A 17618-nucleotide genomic window follows, 5' to 3' on the forward strand; every position below is an offset into this window, starting at 1 on the left:
ATTGATAAAACAATATGTCTAACCTTTTAATACAATAATTTCAGGAAAAAATTAAGTGCTTTCTAATTCTTAAACCTTTTCTTAGAGTCTCTGGCACAAATGAGGATTGAAGTCCCCATTTTACAAATGTGGGGAATTGGGTCACAGAGACACTAAGTAACATAGCAAAGGTCCTACTTTTTCCTTATTTTTCTAATGGTTTAGCCCTCTGGGTTTTTCTTGGAAGTGAGACCCCTTGAATAGTTTAGGAGTTAAGTCAATATTTCTGAAAATCTTTTTACATTCAAGAGTGTTGCTTGGTCAGGAAATAACTTGAGTAAATCCATCATTTACTGATATCATAGGCCAAATACAGGGCCCTACCCCCCACCCCACTCTCAAAAAAGAAAACAGAAATGTGTCAACTCACACTCTCCATCCCTGTTTTGTGTACAGTCGCTTTGGAGGGGGTTGGGGTGGGGGGGTAGCAGTTGGTCTGAGTCCCTAAAGCCAAAACATATCATGCTGTTTCATGTATGTAATACCAGCTATTTGAGTGGATCTAAATAGTTAAATGACTTAGAAACAGGAAAAATCAAGTTATCTACAGGCTGCCAGACACCACCTATTTAGGAAGAACTAGATGGCTGGCTGTGTGTATAAATAGCTGTGTGATTGACTTAAGTTTTCTTTTTTCATGTAGATGTTTGGCATCCTTCAGACCCAGACTCAGTGCTAAGGGGACAGAATATATTCACTGATCATAAGAAGAAAATTATACTACTTTATAAAGATTTTATTTCTTGGATTTTAAAACAAAATCATACAGCAAATTTAGGGCCAGAAGACACCAAATATGGACATTGTTTGGTGAGATCAGATACAATGAGATTAACTGTGGGCAATTTGGTTTCATGTCATAGGTGCATTGGATAGCATTACCAGGTATTTCCAGATGTCTCTTGAGGCAGAGGAGAGGGTGAATGCCTCTACCACAGATCCCAACAGCACAGTAGAGCAGTCAGCTCTCACTCGAGACAGAGTAGAAGACGTGATGTTGGAGCGAGAGTCCCAGTTCAGGGAAAAACAAGAGGAACAGTCTCGCCTTCTCGATGAACTGGCAGGCAAACTACAGAGTCTAGACCTTTCAGCTGCGGCTGAGATGGTAAGGTTTGAGGGGTTGGTTTTGATGCTGTGGTGCTCTAAGAGGAAAAACATCTTGATTTGTCATGACTATTGTTCACTTTGAAAATGAATCAGCAGGAGTGAAACTCTGAGGTTCAAGTCTCTGAACCACAGTGTGGGGTATCTTGACCAAGCCAGATTAAGAACACAGCACTTGTTTCCAACTGTTTCTCTGTGGTATAACCAAAGAATTGTGTACTTTCCCATGCTGTTGTATTAACTAAATGGCTTTTTTATTTAAACTTGATCCTTTTTATACCCTGGACATTTCTTTTTTTACTTTGTTCTGATTCAAAGTACAAAATCCATCTCAGTGTAGGAATTCATAATTGTTCTGGGGAGGAACTTCCTAAAAAAACTAAAGAGAGCAAAGGAATTTTTTTTATGGGTGTCAGCTAAAATATTTCTTTGTTCTGGTAACTTTACCTGATGAACATTAACCCCGAGACTAGCTTAGAAAGTAGATTAATTTCCCAGAAGCTTTTAAAAAGGAACTCTGAAGCCAAATGAAATTGAGTAGTGAGATTAATGAAAATCGGGCAGAAGGCCAAAAAAAAGCTGAACTGAACTTATTTCTTCCTTCTGCTTCCTTAGTGTTCTTCATGGAAGGGTACCTCCCTGAGAGAATTTGGAGGGTAATTTTTTTGTGGATTGTGTTCTCTCAGCCCCCAAACACAGAGGAACAATAAAAGAAGAGGGAAGGTGCACAGGATTCTGAGTCCAAACTTCATCGCTGTTTAACCTTAATGATACTTCTGCCTCTTCCCCCATCCTTTTTCTGTTATAGAGAACACTCTGCTGTATTGTGACCAGTCTTATTGATGCCTAAAAGGTTTTATATTCATTCTCATGAAACTTTACAGCATCTGGAGGAAACTGGGAATAAGATCTCTTATCACCATTTAATAGAAAGGAAAATGAAGGCCGAGAACAATGTAGACAAAATTGTTGGACAGGAATTCTCTATTAAGCTTCTTTCCTTTCAGTATTGATTCCTTCCTCACAAATGCCAAGAAAAATTAGTAATCACAAACAAGCAAAGTCTCAGCAAAGTAAAATGAGATGCAGCTAAGCATGCTAGGGGATTTCTGCTTTGCAACAGAAGGTATCCTGTGAGGGGGTGGCAAGTGAGACGGGTACCTCTGCCATGTGAGTGTGTGCTCTTTCCTGCACTGCCTCTTCCACCAAGGAGCAGCCAGCTTCTTCAGTTCTTTTACATGTTTCAGTTGTTAATTATCCTACGAGAACTCCCCTTATAGGCTCCATACTGCCATTTCCTTGTGTAGAGGTAGATTTTTGTCCCTTTGTGTTCCTCAGGTACCTTCAGTTCCTTATCTCTGTGTATATTTCGCTGGAACATGCTGGTTTTTTTTCCAAGTCCCTGTCTGTTGAAACAAAACGGATCTTCTAGTGTGCTGTCAGACTGTTTTAGAAAGCATCCCTGAGGCATTATACTTTTCTTAAGACTCATGTTCTCCTATGGCACAAAGGAGAAACTTTATTTTCTGAAGCTTTTTATGTACTGTAAACCAGATATATGAAAGACTTTATTTTAGTTATTGAGATATAATGGGCTTATACAGATCTGAAAATTATTAGTTGACTACATCTATTCAAAAGCATTTTTTCCTTCTTAAAAACAGTATTTTCCTTGTTTACGAGTATTCTGAAAACTGCTCTTCATTACAGTAAACCCTTTGCCTCTTTTCACAATGAGCTTTTTCCATAAAAGGATATCTCCAAATGCAGTTTTCTTCCAGTTCAGCCCTTCCATCATGTATAGATCAGTTATCATTTCTGATTGTGTGCTTGTATGCCATGACTGTGCTGCGATCTTATAAGTTTCTGGTAGACAAAAAAAGATGAGTGGAGGAAGTAGGGTCTCTGGAAGAGTTACATCCACCTTTGTTTATACTGTTTTTTCTTCCTCTCACATCTGTAATGTTCTCCCACTTCTGCTCAAATTCCATCAGCCTGCAAACCCTACCCCAACTACTCAAACCCCACTTGTCTGTTCTCCTTTATACTTACTGTATCTGACTCATTCTTGGCCATTTTATGAGATCCTATCTCCCTGACTAGATGGGAAACTACTAAAGAATAGCTCTTGAGCCTTTTATGTCACCATATTCATTAGAACAGTTAATATGCTGGGCCCAAAGAAGGTTCTCGATATCTATTTTTTAATCCAGCTGGTTAGAAGAAAGGGAGGCATTCTTTGGCTCCCACGTTGGTAGAATTCAACTTGATATAGCAGATAATATACAGCAGAGCCCATGAGATATTTTAATTCATTAGGGCAGGAAAGTATTGTTGAAGGCTTGAAAACTTTTATTGTCTTGGTAATCAGGTTAGCTTATTCCTAAACCCTTCTGCTTGTCTCTCCACCCTGAATGCTGTTTTCAAGCATCCTTGCTCAGGACCACCTACATGCTCTCTGGGGCCACCCAAGCCCTGCACAGCTGTTGTGCTGCAGCAGACTCACGGTCTGAACCCTTGTGCCTGACCCTTGGCTTGTTACAGACCTGTGGAACGCCTCCAGGGGCCTCCTGCTCTGAGACTGAATGTGGCGGTCCAAACTGCAGAACTGATGAAGGACAGAAGAAGTGTGGGGGGCCTGGCTGTGGTGGTCTGGTCACTGTTGCACACAGTGCCTGGCAGAAGGCCATGGATTTTGACCGAGATGTCCTGAGTGCCCTGGCTGAAGTGGAACATCTTTCCAAGATGGTAATTCAGAGGACGGCCTTCTGTTTGCTTGCTTTAAGTTGTAGATGAGAGAATCTGAAAGGGAGAAGTAATTCTAAATGCTGACTAAAATGAAAAGGGAATTGCACACTCTAGTATTAAAGTTCATACTTTTGTACGGTCAGGGAAAGACATGGGGAGGTTTTATTCATAGATAAAGAATTTTTTCATTCCCAGGGCAATAACATGAGCTTCAGAGTAAGAAGCTTAAATCTTAGGCTGATAATTTGAGATAACCATGTGTTAATTATCATGGATCTGGGGTTATGAATACATCCAGCTGTATCTACAAAAAATTCTGTTCTAAGCAATTAAGCATTTATTTCTTCTAAAATGACATATACTGAAGTTTTTATTTGGTACCTGAGAAAAAGACTAGGAAATATTTAATGGAGTGCCAAATGTTTTGGAGGAGTTAAAAAAAAAAAAAAATTATATGCTAAGCCTATCTACTTAGGAATATACTGAACACTTTCAGCCTATATAGGAATGTAATACTTTTAAATGGGATAAAATTGCTTCCAAAGCCATGATTCAAAATGCTCTGTTTTTCAACATGATGTTCTGGACCTTTTCTAATATTCTGGTCTGCTTTGAAAAGGGTGAAATTGTTCCATGGGTTATTTGTTCCTCATATTTAGGTCTCTGAAGCAAAACTGAGGGCAGATGAGGCAAAACAGAATGCTCAAGATGTTCTTTTGAAAACAAATGCTACCAAAAAAAAAGTGGACAAGAGCAATGAGGATCTGAGAAACTTAATCAAGCAAATCAGAAATTTTTTAACCCGTAAGACAATTTTTCCAATTACTTTTTAGATATCTCTTCTTATCTTGGAATATAAAAATGCTAATGTAGAAGATTCTTCTTGAGAGGCTATAATTAAAGTCTATATTTTAGATAAAATGATTTTCTGGAAGGGAATAAAGTAGCATTTCCAGATAAGTAGTAAAGTTTCCATGTTAAGAAATGTTTCTATTTCTTAAACTTATGTATGCAAGTGTAAATAACCTTTTCCAATGTTGTGCAGATACACACACCTGATCGGATTCCCAAGTAGCAAATCAAGAAGTCAAACATTTACTGTGAGAACTGAATTTTGAATTTATGTTAGATATTATAAGCAATGTTAGAACCTTAACTCAAAGAATTAGTTTTTGTCGTTGCCCCCAAAGCTTTGTAATCCTATTATTTACAGGATATTATACTATGGTTAAACAGCTTTGTACCTTAAGTGTCCTGTACAGAAAAAGAAAATCTCTGGAATTCATGGTCCAGATCAGGTGTTGCTGGTCAGTTTGAGTATTATCAGTAAGGATGCTTTTGGCTGCAGATTACAGAAAATGCTCAATTGAAATTAACTTAATAAAAAAGGATGGTATTATTTCACATAACAAGAAGTCCAATAGTAGGATCTCTCCATGATTCAGGGACCCACACAATTCTCATCTTTTTTGCTCTGCCATCTTAAGCATATCATCTTTCTTCTCATGCTAGTTCCTCATGTTTGCTGCCAGAATTAGACTTTCCATAAAGACACAGAGTGTCTAATGGAATAAGAGACCACTTATTCCTATGTGCCTTTTTAAAAGGGAAAAAACCTTGATAGGTAGTTGATAGTAAAAAAAAAAAAACAAACTTAAAAATGAATGTGGATCTGATGTGCTTGAATCTAAATCTCTGTCATTTATTCTGACCTCCTTTCACATTTGACATTTGAAACTCCATGGCTTCGACAATATACTATCGTGGTTCTCCTGTCCCTCTGACTGGGTTTTCTCCCTTTCTGTAATTTCCTGAATCTAGATAATTTGTAAAGAATATCAACTCCTTATATGTGCATTTATAATAGTTTCTTAGCTATTCTTCCAATCTCAGTTAAAATTTTTCACTGCCTTTTAAGATCAAATTCCAGTTTTACATCCTGGCCTCTATGGTTTTCCACAATCTGTTAACCATTCACTCAGCCATGCTCTGCCCATACTCTATCCATCCAAAAATGTCTTTGTTTTCAAATCCTAATTACCCCTTAAAACTTTATCAGTTCTGTCATGCTCCATGAAGTCTTCTGTCAGTACCCCCAGCCTACAACAAATCCTGGTAGAAGTCATTGTCTGCAGTTCCCTTCCCTGTGTAGGTGTCATCTCCCCACCCGATTACATTATAAATTCTTAAACAGAAAGTGCGTATCTCTTGTTGTAACTCCACAGTGCTGTTCACATAGTTGATGACCAGGAAGCAGTTGAATGAGTGAACCCGTTTATGATTGTCATTTCTTTATGGGGTCATGTTTGCCTTTCACAGAGGATGGTGCTGATTTGGACAGCATTGAAGCAGTTGCTAATGAAGTATTGAAAATGGAAATGCCTAGCACCCCACAGCAGTTACAGAACTTGACGGAAGATATTCGTGAACGAGTTGAAAGCCTTTCTCAAGTAGAGGTTATTTTACAGCAAAGTGCTGCTGACGTTGCCAGAGCTGAGATGTTATTAGAAAGAAGCTAAAAAGAGCCAGGTATCTGAAGACATTACGACATTTAGATGGCTTATTTTGAGTATCTAGCATTGACTGTCAGTATATTTCTTTAACCAGTGAAATTTTTTTACAAGTGACCTGTGCGATTCTCTCTGGGTCATTTCAGGAAGACTGTTCTTTAAAAGACATATTCTTTACCCTGAGAGGAAGTACTTTTTTCACATTCACGAAATATATTGTCTTATTCTTTTACTCAGCAAAAGTGCAACAGATGTTAAAATCACTGCAGACATGGTAAAGGAAGCTCTGGAAGAAGCAGAAAAGGCCCAGGTTGCAGCAGAGAAAGCAATTAAACAAGCAGATGAAGATATCCAAGGAACCCAGAACCTACTAACTTCGGTAAGATTACAATCCTTATTGGTAGGAGGAAACACCCACATACACTCATTTATCAGAAAAGTACATGCATTTGAGTATCTATGAACAAAGATTTTTACAACTGAACATTGAAGAATTCCCATAGTTTACATAAATTTGAACTACTTCATTAGCAATGGATGCTTAAAGTGAGTGGAAATATGTTTTCATGGGGAAAAAAGGACTCCGAAGATGCTGGAACATATTAAATCCCCTTTCATTTTCTTTAAAAAAAAAACATAAGAAATTGACTCCTGTTCAGAAAAATCACATACTCTTTTCAGTAGTATGAAGTATAATATTTATTTCAAAATTCAGTTTTAGAAAACTGTCCTGCCATTATAAAGCAGTTCAAAAGCAACCTACAGTTAAGACCAGTATCTCAAGATTTATGAAGGGCTCATTCACAACTTCACTAGTTTTGAAAACCACTGGAAATTACAGAAAGCCAAAATGTCTACTTGTTCCCAATGTACAGTTCTAGATGTACCTAAAAGATATCCTATAGTTTTAAGTCTTTTGTTTACAATGCATGAAAATCAATGATTTTTATGAGAAAAATATTCTTAGAGACTACCAGATTAACTTTTCTTAGTGATTTTTTCATATGGATTTAGTGTTTTATTCTAAAAATCCTTATCTCGTAAAAGAAATGTCAAACTTCATTCTATTTCATTCTTTCATGTTTGTGTTTAAAAAAAAAAAAAAATGGGTGAAGAAAATTGGTTATTCTCAGAGTACACGTTGAAATTAGATGCTCCCAGCCCTCAATGCTGTCAGCCCTAGAAGGCTGACAGCCCCTTATGTTTAAAACCTGGGAGATGTTTTCGTACATGCTTTTCCATACCATTAGTTGATAGAAACTTGCCTTCTATTCTATCACTCTCAGTGAAATGAAACTAAACAGCTCTTTGGCCACTTTTCCTTCTTAAATTTTAAGCATATATAAGACTGTGCTCTCAGGGCGACTTGTTCAAGTTTAGAAAAAACTGTTTCCACCAAACCATATGTTCTAACTCTTAAATTATTCTCTTTCTACCTCTAGGTTTCTAAAAATTCTCAGTGTGCTGTCAACATTTTAGTGACTTTACCTATTTTGGTGACTCTAAAAAATTGATCTTAAAAAGCATATTTGAGCATATTAATCAAAATTACAGCAGGGATGTTTGGCTTTGATAATGCAAGTTAATATGGTGGTTTTGTTTTTTCAGCACCTGGGAGGGCAGGAAGTGTTTAGGTTAGTAACAATAATAAACAAAGAACCTGTAATTAAACAATGCTAATGAAAGCCTGTCAGAATATGTTCACTCATTTAAAAATAAAACAACTATAAAGCTTATGTTCTAGGAATTATATCTATTCTCTAAGAATTTTTGAAAGTTAATTAATGGAACTATATGGAGTCAAGAATCATTTGGTTTGAACTATCTGCGTAGTTGAGCATCTGTCTATACTGCTGCATTAGTTTCATTATGACAAGTACTGTTATTCAAAGTTAATTTTAAGGCATGTACCTATTCTGAAGATCACCTTTAAGAAAAGTTGAGTAGTTGATGAAATTGTTTATTCTGTCATGTGCCAGACTACTTACTTTGGCTTTTAAAGATCAGTGTTTACTGATTCTACTTTGAGATCAAATGTGGATCTTCACCAGTTGCCCAGATCAGAAATTACTTTTCCCTAAATAACTTTGAATATTTATAGCTTTCAGCTAATTTTCCAAGACCATATGCCAATCTTAAAATCCTATAGTAACTTTTCTGGTTTTTAAGGAGCATTCCTGGTCTCTCCATGTCTTCAGTAATTAGATGAACACACTCAAATTAACTTAAGTTTTCAGGTAGTTTCTGAAGTGCTGTGCCCTCCACTCCCAGAATTTAATATGTGTAGTTGAAAGAAAAAACTAAAAAAATAAAACAACAAAAAAGTAACTGGAAGTTATAAATCATATGTTCCCACCCATATAAATTGGGAAGGTTATGTGGAAATCCCTCATCTCACATCTGTGAACGTTCTTCAGCCAAAGTGTGCAGGTGTCCTTAAAACGCTTTCTCAACATATCAAGCTGCCTGGGTGCAGTTCTTACCCATCAGTAAGGTATCATTTGACATGAACACAGCCTAGATCATCAGAAGTACCAAAAGAACAAAGTGAATATATGGGATGTAGCAAAGGCTAGAGTTGGGCACTTATATAAGCTTTCTTGAAATTAAAATTTGTTTAGTAATTACTTTTTTTAGTAAGTCAATAGTAAAATCTATCTCAAAACTTGTACTCATAGTACTTTCTATTTGTTAAATTCATGGCTTGCTGAATGACATTATACTTTAATATTAGATTGAGTCTGAAACTGCAGCTTCTGAGGAAACCTTGCACAACGCCTCCCAGCGCATCAATGAGCTAGAAAGGAATGTTGAAGAACTTAAGCGGAAGGCTGCCCAGAACTCTGGGGAGGCAGAATATATTGAAAAAGTAGTATATACTGTGAAACAAAATGCAGAGGATGTTAAGAAGGTAAGTAGATCCTTGAAACTTCGCAGCTATGTTGAGAAAGGAATTTTTGTCCTCATTGCTTTCCTTGGAATCAAAAAAGACATGAACCTAACAAACTTGTTTCATTGTTCATCAGAAACATCTCAAATGATCTGTTTTTATGTGTGTGTGTGTCTGTGTGTGTGTGTGTGTGTATATATATATATATTTTAATTGAGTGTGTGTGTGTGTGTGTATATTTTGAGATCGTTCACATGCCATACAACTATTCAAAGATCCAAAGTGTAAAATCAATTGCCCATGGTACCATCATACAGCTGTGCGTCCATCAACACAATTTTTTTTTTCAATTTTTAGAACATTTTCATTACTCCAGAAAAGAAAGACAGACCAAAAAAAGGAAACTCAAATCCTTCCATACCCCAACCATGCCTCCCTCCATTACTGATTCATAGTTTTGGTATAGTACATTTGTTACTGTTGATGAAAGAATGTTAAAATACTACTAACTGTAGTATATAGTTTGCAATAAGTATATTTTTTTTCCTGTATGCCTCTATTATAAACTTCTAGTTGTAGTGTCATATATTTGTTCTAGTTCATGAGAGAGATTTCTAATATTTGTATAGTTAATCACGGACATTGTCCACCACAAGATTCACTGTTTTATACATTCCCATCTTTTAACCTCCACCTTTCCTTCTGGTGACATACGTGACTCTGAGCTTACCCTTTCCGCCACCTTCACACACCTTTCAGCTCTGTTAGTTATTCTCCCAACATGCTACCATCACCTCTGTCCATCTCCAAACATTTAAGTTCACCCTAGTTGAACATTCTGCGCATAAGCAACCACTCCCTATTCTTTAGCCTCATTCTATATCCTGGTAACTTGTATTTCATGTCTATGAGTTTATATATAATAATTAGTTCGTATCAGTGAGACCCTGCAATATTTGCCTTTATGTATCTGTCTTATTTCACTCAATATAGTGCTCTCAAGGTTTCTTCAAAAACCTCTTTCTTTTAAGACGGTTTTGTTCACACACCATACATTCCATCCTAAGTAAACAATCGTTGGTTCCCTGTATAGTCACGTATTTATGTATTCAGCACCATCGCCACTATCTGTATAAGGACATCGCCATTTCTTCCACAAAGATGGAGGAAGAGTCAAAGAAGGCAGAAAGGAAAAAGAAGAAAAGAGAAAAACAAACCAAAAAACAAAACTTGACAGCTAGAAAGCAACAAAAGGAAAGATAGCATTAACCTAAAGTAGAACTAAGAGTCAGACACATCACCATTGCCAGGAGTCCCATACCCTTCTCCTATTCCCCACCCCCCCATATGCATTTAGCTTTGGTATATTGCTTTTGTTACATTAAAGGAAGCATAATACAATATTTCCATAAATTATCATCTCCAGTTTGCATTGATTGTATTTTCCCCCGAATCCCACCGTATTTTTAACACCTTGCAATGCTGACATTCATTTGTTCTACCTCATGTAAAAACATATTTGTACCTTTTATTACAATCGTTGAGCACCCTAGGTTTCCCTGAGTTACACAGTCCCAGTCTTTATCCTTCATCTTTTGTTTTGGTGTCCCACGTGGTCCCAACCTTCCTCTTTCAACCATATTCACAGTCATCTTTGTTCAGTGTACTTACATTGCTGTGCTACCATCACCCAAAATTGTGTTCCAGACCTCTCTCTCCTGTCCTTTCCTGTCTGTCTGTAGTGCTCCCTTTAGTATTTCCTGTAAAGCAGGTATCTTGTTCAGAAACTGTCATTGTCTGTCTGTCAGGGAATATTTTAAACTCCCCCTCATATTTGAAGGACAGTTTTGCCGGATATAGGACTCTTGGTTGGCAGTTTTTCTCTTTCAGTATCTTAAATATATCACCCCACTTCCTTCTTGCCTCCATGGTTTCTATTGAGAAATCCACACAGTCTTATCAAGCTTCCTTTGTATGTGATGGATCGCTTTTCTCTTGCTGCTTTGAGGATTGTCTCTTTGATGTTTGATAATCTGATTATTAAGTGTCTTGGCATAGGCCTATTCAGATCTATTCTGTTTGAGGTATGCTGTGCTTCTTGGATCCGTAATTTTATGTCTTTCATAAGAGATGGGAAATTTTCATTGATTATTTCCTATTATTGCTTCTGCCCCTTTTCCCTTCTCTTCTCCTTCTGGGACACCAATGACACATATATTCTTGCTTTTCATTTTGTCCTTAAGTTCTGGAGACATTGCTTGTATTTTTCCATTCTTTTCTCTATCTGTTCGTGTGTAGGCTTTCCGATGCCTTGTTCTCCAGTTCCTGAGTGTTTTCTTCTGCCTCTTGAGATCTGCTGTTGTATGTTTCCAGTGTCTTTCACCTCTTGTGTTGTGCCTTTCATTTCTATCAATTCTGCCAGCTGGTTTTTCGAACTTTCAATTTCTACTTTATGTACGCCCAGTGTTTTCATTATATGGTTCAGCTCTTTCACCATATCTTCCCTGAAGTTTTTGAATTGACTTATTATTAGTTGTTTCAATTCCTGTATCTCAGTTGGAGTGAAAGTTTGTTCACTGGGCCATAACTTCGTTTCTCTTAGTATAGGTTGTAGTTTTCTGTTGTCGAGGCATGGTTTCCTTGGTTACCCCAATCAGGTTTTCCCAGACCAGAATGGGCTCAGGTCCCAGAAGAAAGACATATTCAATATCCAGTTTTCCTGAGGGTGTGTCTTAGAAAATTGGTACACCCTGTGATGCCTCAGGTCATGTGCATTTCTGCCCAGCAGGGGGTGCCTGTCAGCCTGTAACTCCAGATTGGTGTAAGGAGGTGTGGCCTGCGGGTGTTTTCCCCCAGGCTCTGGGGTCTGGTTGTGAATGGAAGGCGGGTAGTAGAGTTGGGCCCCACCCCTTCCCTCTTAGGGAAGATACCCCCCCCCAAGGAAAGGTCATTAGCATTTGAATAGACTCTGCCTGTGCTATCTCCACCCTTGTCTGGGTCAGAGCACTGGGAACAAAAAATGGCTGAGGCTTTCTCCACTGAGCTGAAACAGGGACAGAAAGCCCCCTTCAGGGCTAATCCGCAGCCACCCTCCAGCTCTCCAACGTCAGTCGTCACCCAAAGCCTCTGCTTGTTGGGGATTCGTAGCTCATAGTGAGCAGTCCACACCTGTTAATTAAAACCCCAGCTGGAGCTCAGCTGAGCTATATTTGCTTGCTGGGAGAGAGCTTCTCTCTAGCACCACAAGGCTTTGCAGCTTGGGCTGTCAGGGGAGGGGTCTCCTGGCTTGGATCAGCCATTTTTACTTACAGATTTTATGCTGCGATCTCAGGCATTCCTCCCAATTCAGGTTGGTGTCTGATGAGCAGATGGTCATGTTTGTCCCCCTGCAGTTATTCTGGATTATTTACTAGTTGTTCATGGTTGTTTATTAGTTGTTCCAGGGGGACTAACTAGCTGCCACTCCTCTCTATGCCCCCATCTTAGATAATCTCTAAATGACCTGTTCTGAAATAGCAGTCTTGAGAGACAGGTGAAAAGGACTGGAGTGGATATGCAAATGTCCTGTAAGCATGACCTAAGGTCCTCAAATCCAAACATAGAGAAAGGTTTAAAAAACGAGATTAATTTAACTTAGTGATGGGAGTGTTCAAACAAGCTTATTGAACTTGTACTTTTGTACTGTATTTCAAAGAGGGTCTTTATGGCATATAATAATTACATAGCCATTTGAAAACATTGCAAGCAAGGCAGAAAAAGCTTTGAGTTAAAGACAATTCTTTCCCCTGTGATTGGACTTGACACCCTTTCAAAAACTTTAACTGTGTAAGTTTCTGAACTCTCAATTCTATTCTGTTGGGCTACCTGTCTCTCTTTTTTGCCAGTATCACACTGTTTTGATTACTGTAGTATTGTAGTACAAGTTTTGAAATTGGGATGTATGAGTCCTCCAAGTTTGTTCCTTTTCAAGATGGATTTGGCTATTCGGGGCCCCTTACCCTTCCATTTGAATTGGATGATTGGCTTTACCATTTCTGCAATAAACACTGCTAGAAGAATCTGTAAATCACTGGGTAGTACTGACATCTTGATAACATTATCTTCAACACAGAGATCTTTCCATTTGTTAAGGTCTTCTTTATTCTTTCAGCAATGTTTTTTGTAACTCGCAGTGTACATGTCTTTTACATTCTTAAATATTCCTATGTATTTTATTGTTTTAGTATTACAAATGGTACTATTTTCTTTCCTTTTTTGGATTGTTCTTTGTTGTATACAAACACTACTGAGTTTTGTGTATTGATGTTGTACCTCACCACCATGCTTAAGTCTTTTATTAGCTCTAGTAGCTTTCTTGTAGATTTTTTTTGGATTTTTTATGTATATGGTTATATCATCTGCAATTAGAGGCAGTTTTACTTTTTCTTTTCTAATTTGGATAACTTTTCTTTTTCTTTCCTAATTGCTCTAGTTAGAAATTTCAGTACACTGATGAATAGCAGTGGTGAAAGCAAGCATCCTTGTCTTGTTCCTGATCTTGGGAAAGACTTCAGTCTTTATACTAAGCATGATGTTAGCTGTTGGCTTTTCACATATATCCTTTATCATGCTGAAGATTTTCTCTTCTATTCCTAGTTTTCTGAGTGTTTTTATTTAAGAAAGGGTAGAATGTATCAAATGCCTTTTCTGTGCTGAGATGATGTGCTTTTCTCCTTTCTTTCCATAGTGTATTACATTGATTGGTTTTATGTTAAACTACCCTTGAGTGCCTGGAATAAATCCCACTTGATCGTGATGTATAATCCTTCTAATGTGCTGTTGGACTCAGTTTGCTTGTATTTGTTGAGAATTTTTGCCACTACACTTATAAAGGATATTAATTTTCTTGTGGTGTCTACCTGGCTTTGGTAGTAGGATGATGAATGAATCGGCAAGTGTTTGAGCCGGACTGGTGTTAATTCTTCTTTGAATGTTTGGTAAAATTCACCAATGAAGCCATCTCATCCTGGGCTTTTTTTCTTTGGGATTTGATTACTGTTCCAATCTCTTTATGTTATTGGTCTGTTCAGATCTATTTCTTCTTGAGTCAGATAAAACTTATTTCTAGGAATATGTCCATTTCATCTAAGATATCTAATTTGTTGGCAAACAATTATTTCTATACTGTTGGTAGTAATGCTTCTCTTTGATTTTATTTTAGTTGCATCCTCTCTGTCAATTTTATTGATCTTTTCAAGGAAAGAACTTTTGGTTTCATTTATTCTATTGCTTTTCTATTTTCTACTTATCTCATCTTTATTTCCTTCCTTGTGCTCACTTTGGATTTAGTGTGTTCTTTTTCTAATTTCTCCAGGTATGAGGTTAGCGTACTGATTTGAGATCTTTCATCTTTTTTAATGCATACATTTACAACTATAAATTTCCCTCTCAGCTCTTTGCCATTTTCATTCACTTCAAGGTATTTCCTAATTTCCCTTGTGATTTCTTTGATCCAATACTTAAGAGTACCTTATTTAATTTCCACATTTTTGTGAATTTTCCATTTCTCCCTGGTAGTGATTTCTAGCCCTTATTCTATTGTGGTCAGAGAATTTACAGTGTATGATTTCATTATTTTTTTACTTGACATCTGTTTTGTAACCTAACCTATGGTCTATCCTGGAGAATGATCCATGTGCACTAGATAAGAATATTTACTCTGCTGTTGGATGAAGTGTTCTATATATGTCTGTTAGGTCTGGTTGATTTATAGTACTGTTCAAGTCCTTCCCTTCCTTACTGCTCTCTTTTGTCTAGATGTTCTATTATTGAGAGTAGTTTGACATCTATTGTAGAACAGTATTTCTCCTTTCACATCTGTCAATGTTTGCATATTTATCAATGTTAGGTACACATCTGTTCATCCTTGTTATAATAGTTTTTGAGTTTTTGAATTTAAGATGATTCCCCTGTAAACACTATATTACTGGATCATGCTTTCTTATCCATCCTGCCAATCTGTGCCTTTTGACTGGAGAGTTTAGTCCGTTTACATACAAGGTAACTACTAATAGATAGTGCAAGACTTTGTTCTGCCCTTTGCTATTTGGTTTTTGTAGGTCTTACACCTTTTTTTTTTTTGTTCCTCAATTCGTCCATATTCAAGTTCATACTTTTTATGGAACCTGTGTATTTTTTTTCAGATAATTTGCTTTGTGGTTGCCATGCCACATCTTAAAGCTATAGCAATCTCATTTGAGTTCATACCTCCTTAACTTCCAGAGCATACACACACTCCTCTACCCTCCCATTTATGTTGTTCTTGTCACAAATTACATCTTTATATACATTGTCCAAAACCATAGATTTATCACTGTTCTTTATGCATCTGCATTTTATATCCTTTAAACTCTCCTTCAATTTTGAAAGACAGTTTTGCAGAATACAGAATGCTTTGTTGGAAATTTCTTTTTCAGGTCTTAAAATGTCATCCCACTGCCTCTCACCTCTAGTGTTTGTTGAAAAATCAGCACTTAATCTTGTTGAGGTTCCTTCATAACATGACAAGGTGCTTCTCTCTGTCTTTGGCATTTGTTTACGTTTTTTTTTTTTTTTTTATCCTCTGTGGAGTTTGTTGAGCTTGTTAGATGTGTGTGTCCATGCCTTTCTTTAAATTTGGGAAGTTTTTCAGCCATTATTTCTTCAACTATTCTTCCCCTTCTCTTTTTGGGCCTCCCATAATGCATATATATTGTATACTACTTTTTTATTTCTCAGTCTGGATAATTACAATAGTCCTAACTTAAAATTCATTGATGCTTTCTTCTGCCAGTGCCAATCTACTGTTGAACTTTATAGGGATTTTAAATTTTCAGTTATTGTGGCTTTTCAGCTGTATTATTTGTTTGCTTCCCTTTTATGACTTCTCACAACTGAAATTCTCCTTTTGTTCTTCATTTTCCTGATTTCCTAAGTTCTTTGTGTTTTTGTTTAGCTCTCTGAGCATATTAAGACAGTTCTAAAACCATTTTACATTATGACCATACCATAAGATACCATCTCCTCATTGATGGCTTGTTTTTTCTTTGAAATAGCCTGTGTTTTCTGTTTCTATGTCTTGTAATTTTTTGCTGCAAACTGAACATCTGAATAATTTACTGGAATTTAGTAACTGAAGTGTCTGCTACTTCAGCTTGTATCCAGCAACTTTTATAACATATTTCACTGAATGCCAGGAGCTAACAGCAACCCAAAATGTGCCTCTTTAGAGCACTCTAAATTTTTGGATCTCAGCATAGCTACTTGTGAGACAACCTCCTTCAGTTTAAAACAGTACTGTTCTCCATAGTTAAGTACTAAGCAGAAGACTTGTAGAGACCTGCTGCAACTCCAAGCTTTCTTCAAAATCTTATTTTAAAAAATCATGCCAATGTTGCATTCAATCCCACTCTGTATATGCTCCAAGATGGTTTTAAAGTACTTTCCATTGAATAATGTGATGGAGCTTGGGTACCCCTGTTGGCCCTTAATCCAGAATGCTTGGTGTGCAAATTAATATGTATGTGATCCAAACTTGTCAATTATACTGCTGCTTTATATATGTTTACTAACATTAACATTATCACTACTTTGTGTCTAAATGTGGAAACTGCAGACTCTAGATGGTGAGCTTGATGAAAAGTATAAGAAAGTAGAAAATTTAATTGCCAAGAAAACCGAAGAGTCAGCTGATGCCAGAAGAAAAGCTGAAATGCTACAAAATGAGGCAGTAACACTTTTGGCTCAAGCAAACAGCAAGCTGCAACTGCTGAAAGGTAGGTATTTCACTTAAGCTCATGTTTTCATAAAATAATTACAAATTTAAGGCACCGGAATTTATTTTTAAGGTGAAACTCTATTTACTTTGTCTTAGGTGTTTAAATAGGGCCTTACAGGCAAAAAGGATCAGTATTAGATTTTGGGAACACAGTATAAATTGCTCACTTTTCCTTTCTATCTACCACAGATTTAGAAAGAAAATATGAAGATAATCAAAAATATTTAGAAGATAAAGCACAAGAATTAGTGAGACTGGAAGGAGAAGTCCGTTCACTCCTAAAGGACATAAGCCAGAAAGTGGCTGTTTATAGCACCTGCTTGTAACAAAGGAGGAAGAGATCTAAGTATAAGATGGCTGAGGTGACCAAAGTAATGTTACATTTTAAGAACTGACAATGGTTTTCAAAATTAAAACACTCATTACCTATTTAATGTTTTTAATTACCAAATTTTGTATGGAGTTAAATAAAGTATAGTGCTTTTGTATAAATATATATTTAGTTTAATTCTTAAATCCATTGCTACTTTCA

General features: G+C 36.8%; 1 protein-coding gene across 1 annotated transcript in view; it reads left to right on the forward strand.

Annotated features, from left to right (window-relative positions):
• LAMB1 (laminin subunit beta 1) overlaps positions 1–17580 on the forward strand; it is a 73375-nt gene extending 55795 nt beyond the window's left edge. The window contains 9 exon segments of the mRNA XM_037836378.1: positions 903–1144; positions 3688–3891; positions 4551–4695; positions 6211–6407; positions 6410–6420; positions 6639–6780; positions 9136–9312; positions 16925–17084; positions 17276–17580. Of these exon segments, the coding sequence (XP_037692306.1) occupies positions 903–1144; positions 3688–3891; positions 4551–4695; positions 6211–6407; positions 6410–6420; positions 6639–6780; positions 9136–9312; positions 16925–17084; positions 17276–17412 (1415 nt within the window). The 3' untranslated portion in view covers positions 17413–17580.
• Positions 17581–17618: the final 38 nt, after the last annotated feature.

The sequence above is a fragment of the Choloepus didactylus genome, chromosome 5 (genome assembly GCF_015220235.1).
Source record: "Choloepus didactylus isolate mChoDid1 chromosome 5, mChoDid1.pri, whole genome shotgun sequence".
Classification (NCBI taxonomy): Eukaryota; Metazoa; Chordata; class Mammalia; order Pilosa; family Megalonychidae; genus Choloepus; species Choloepus didactylus.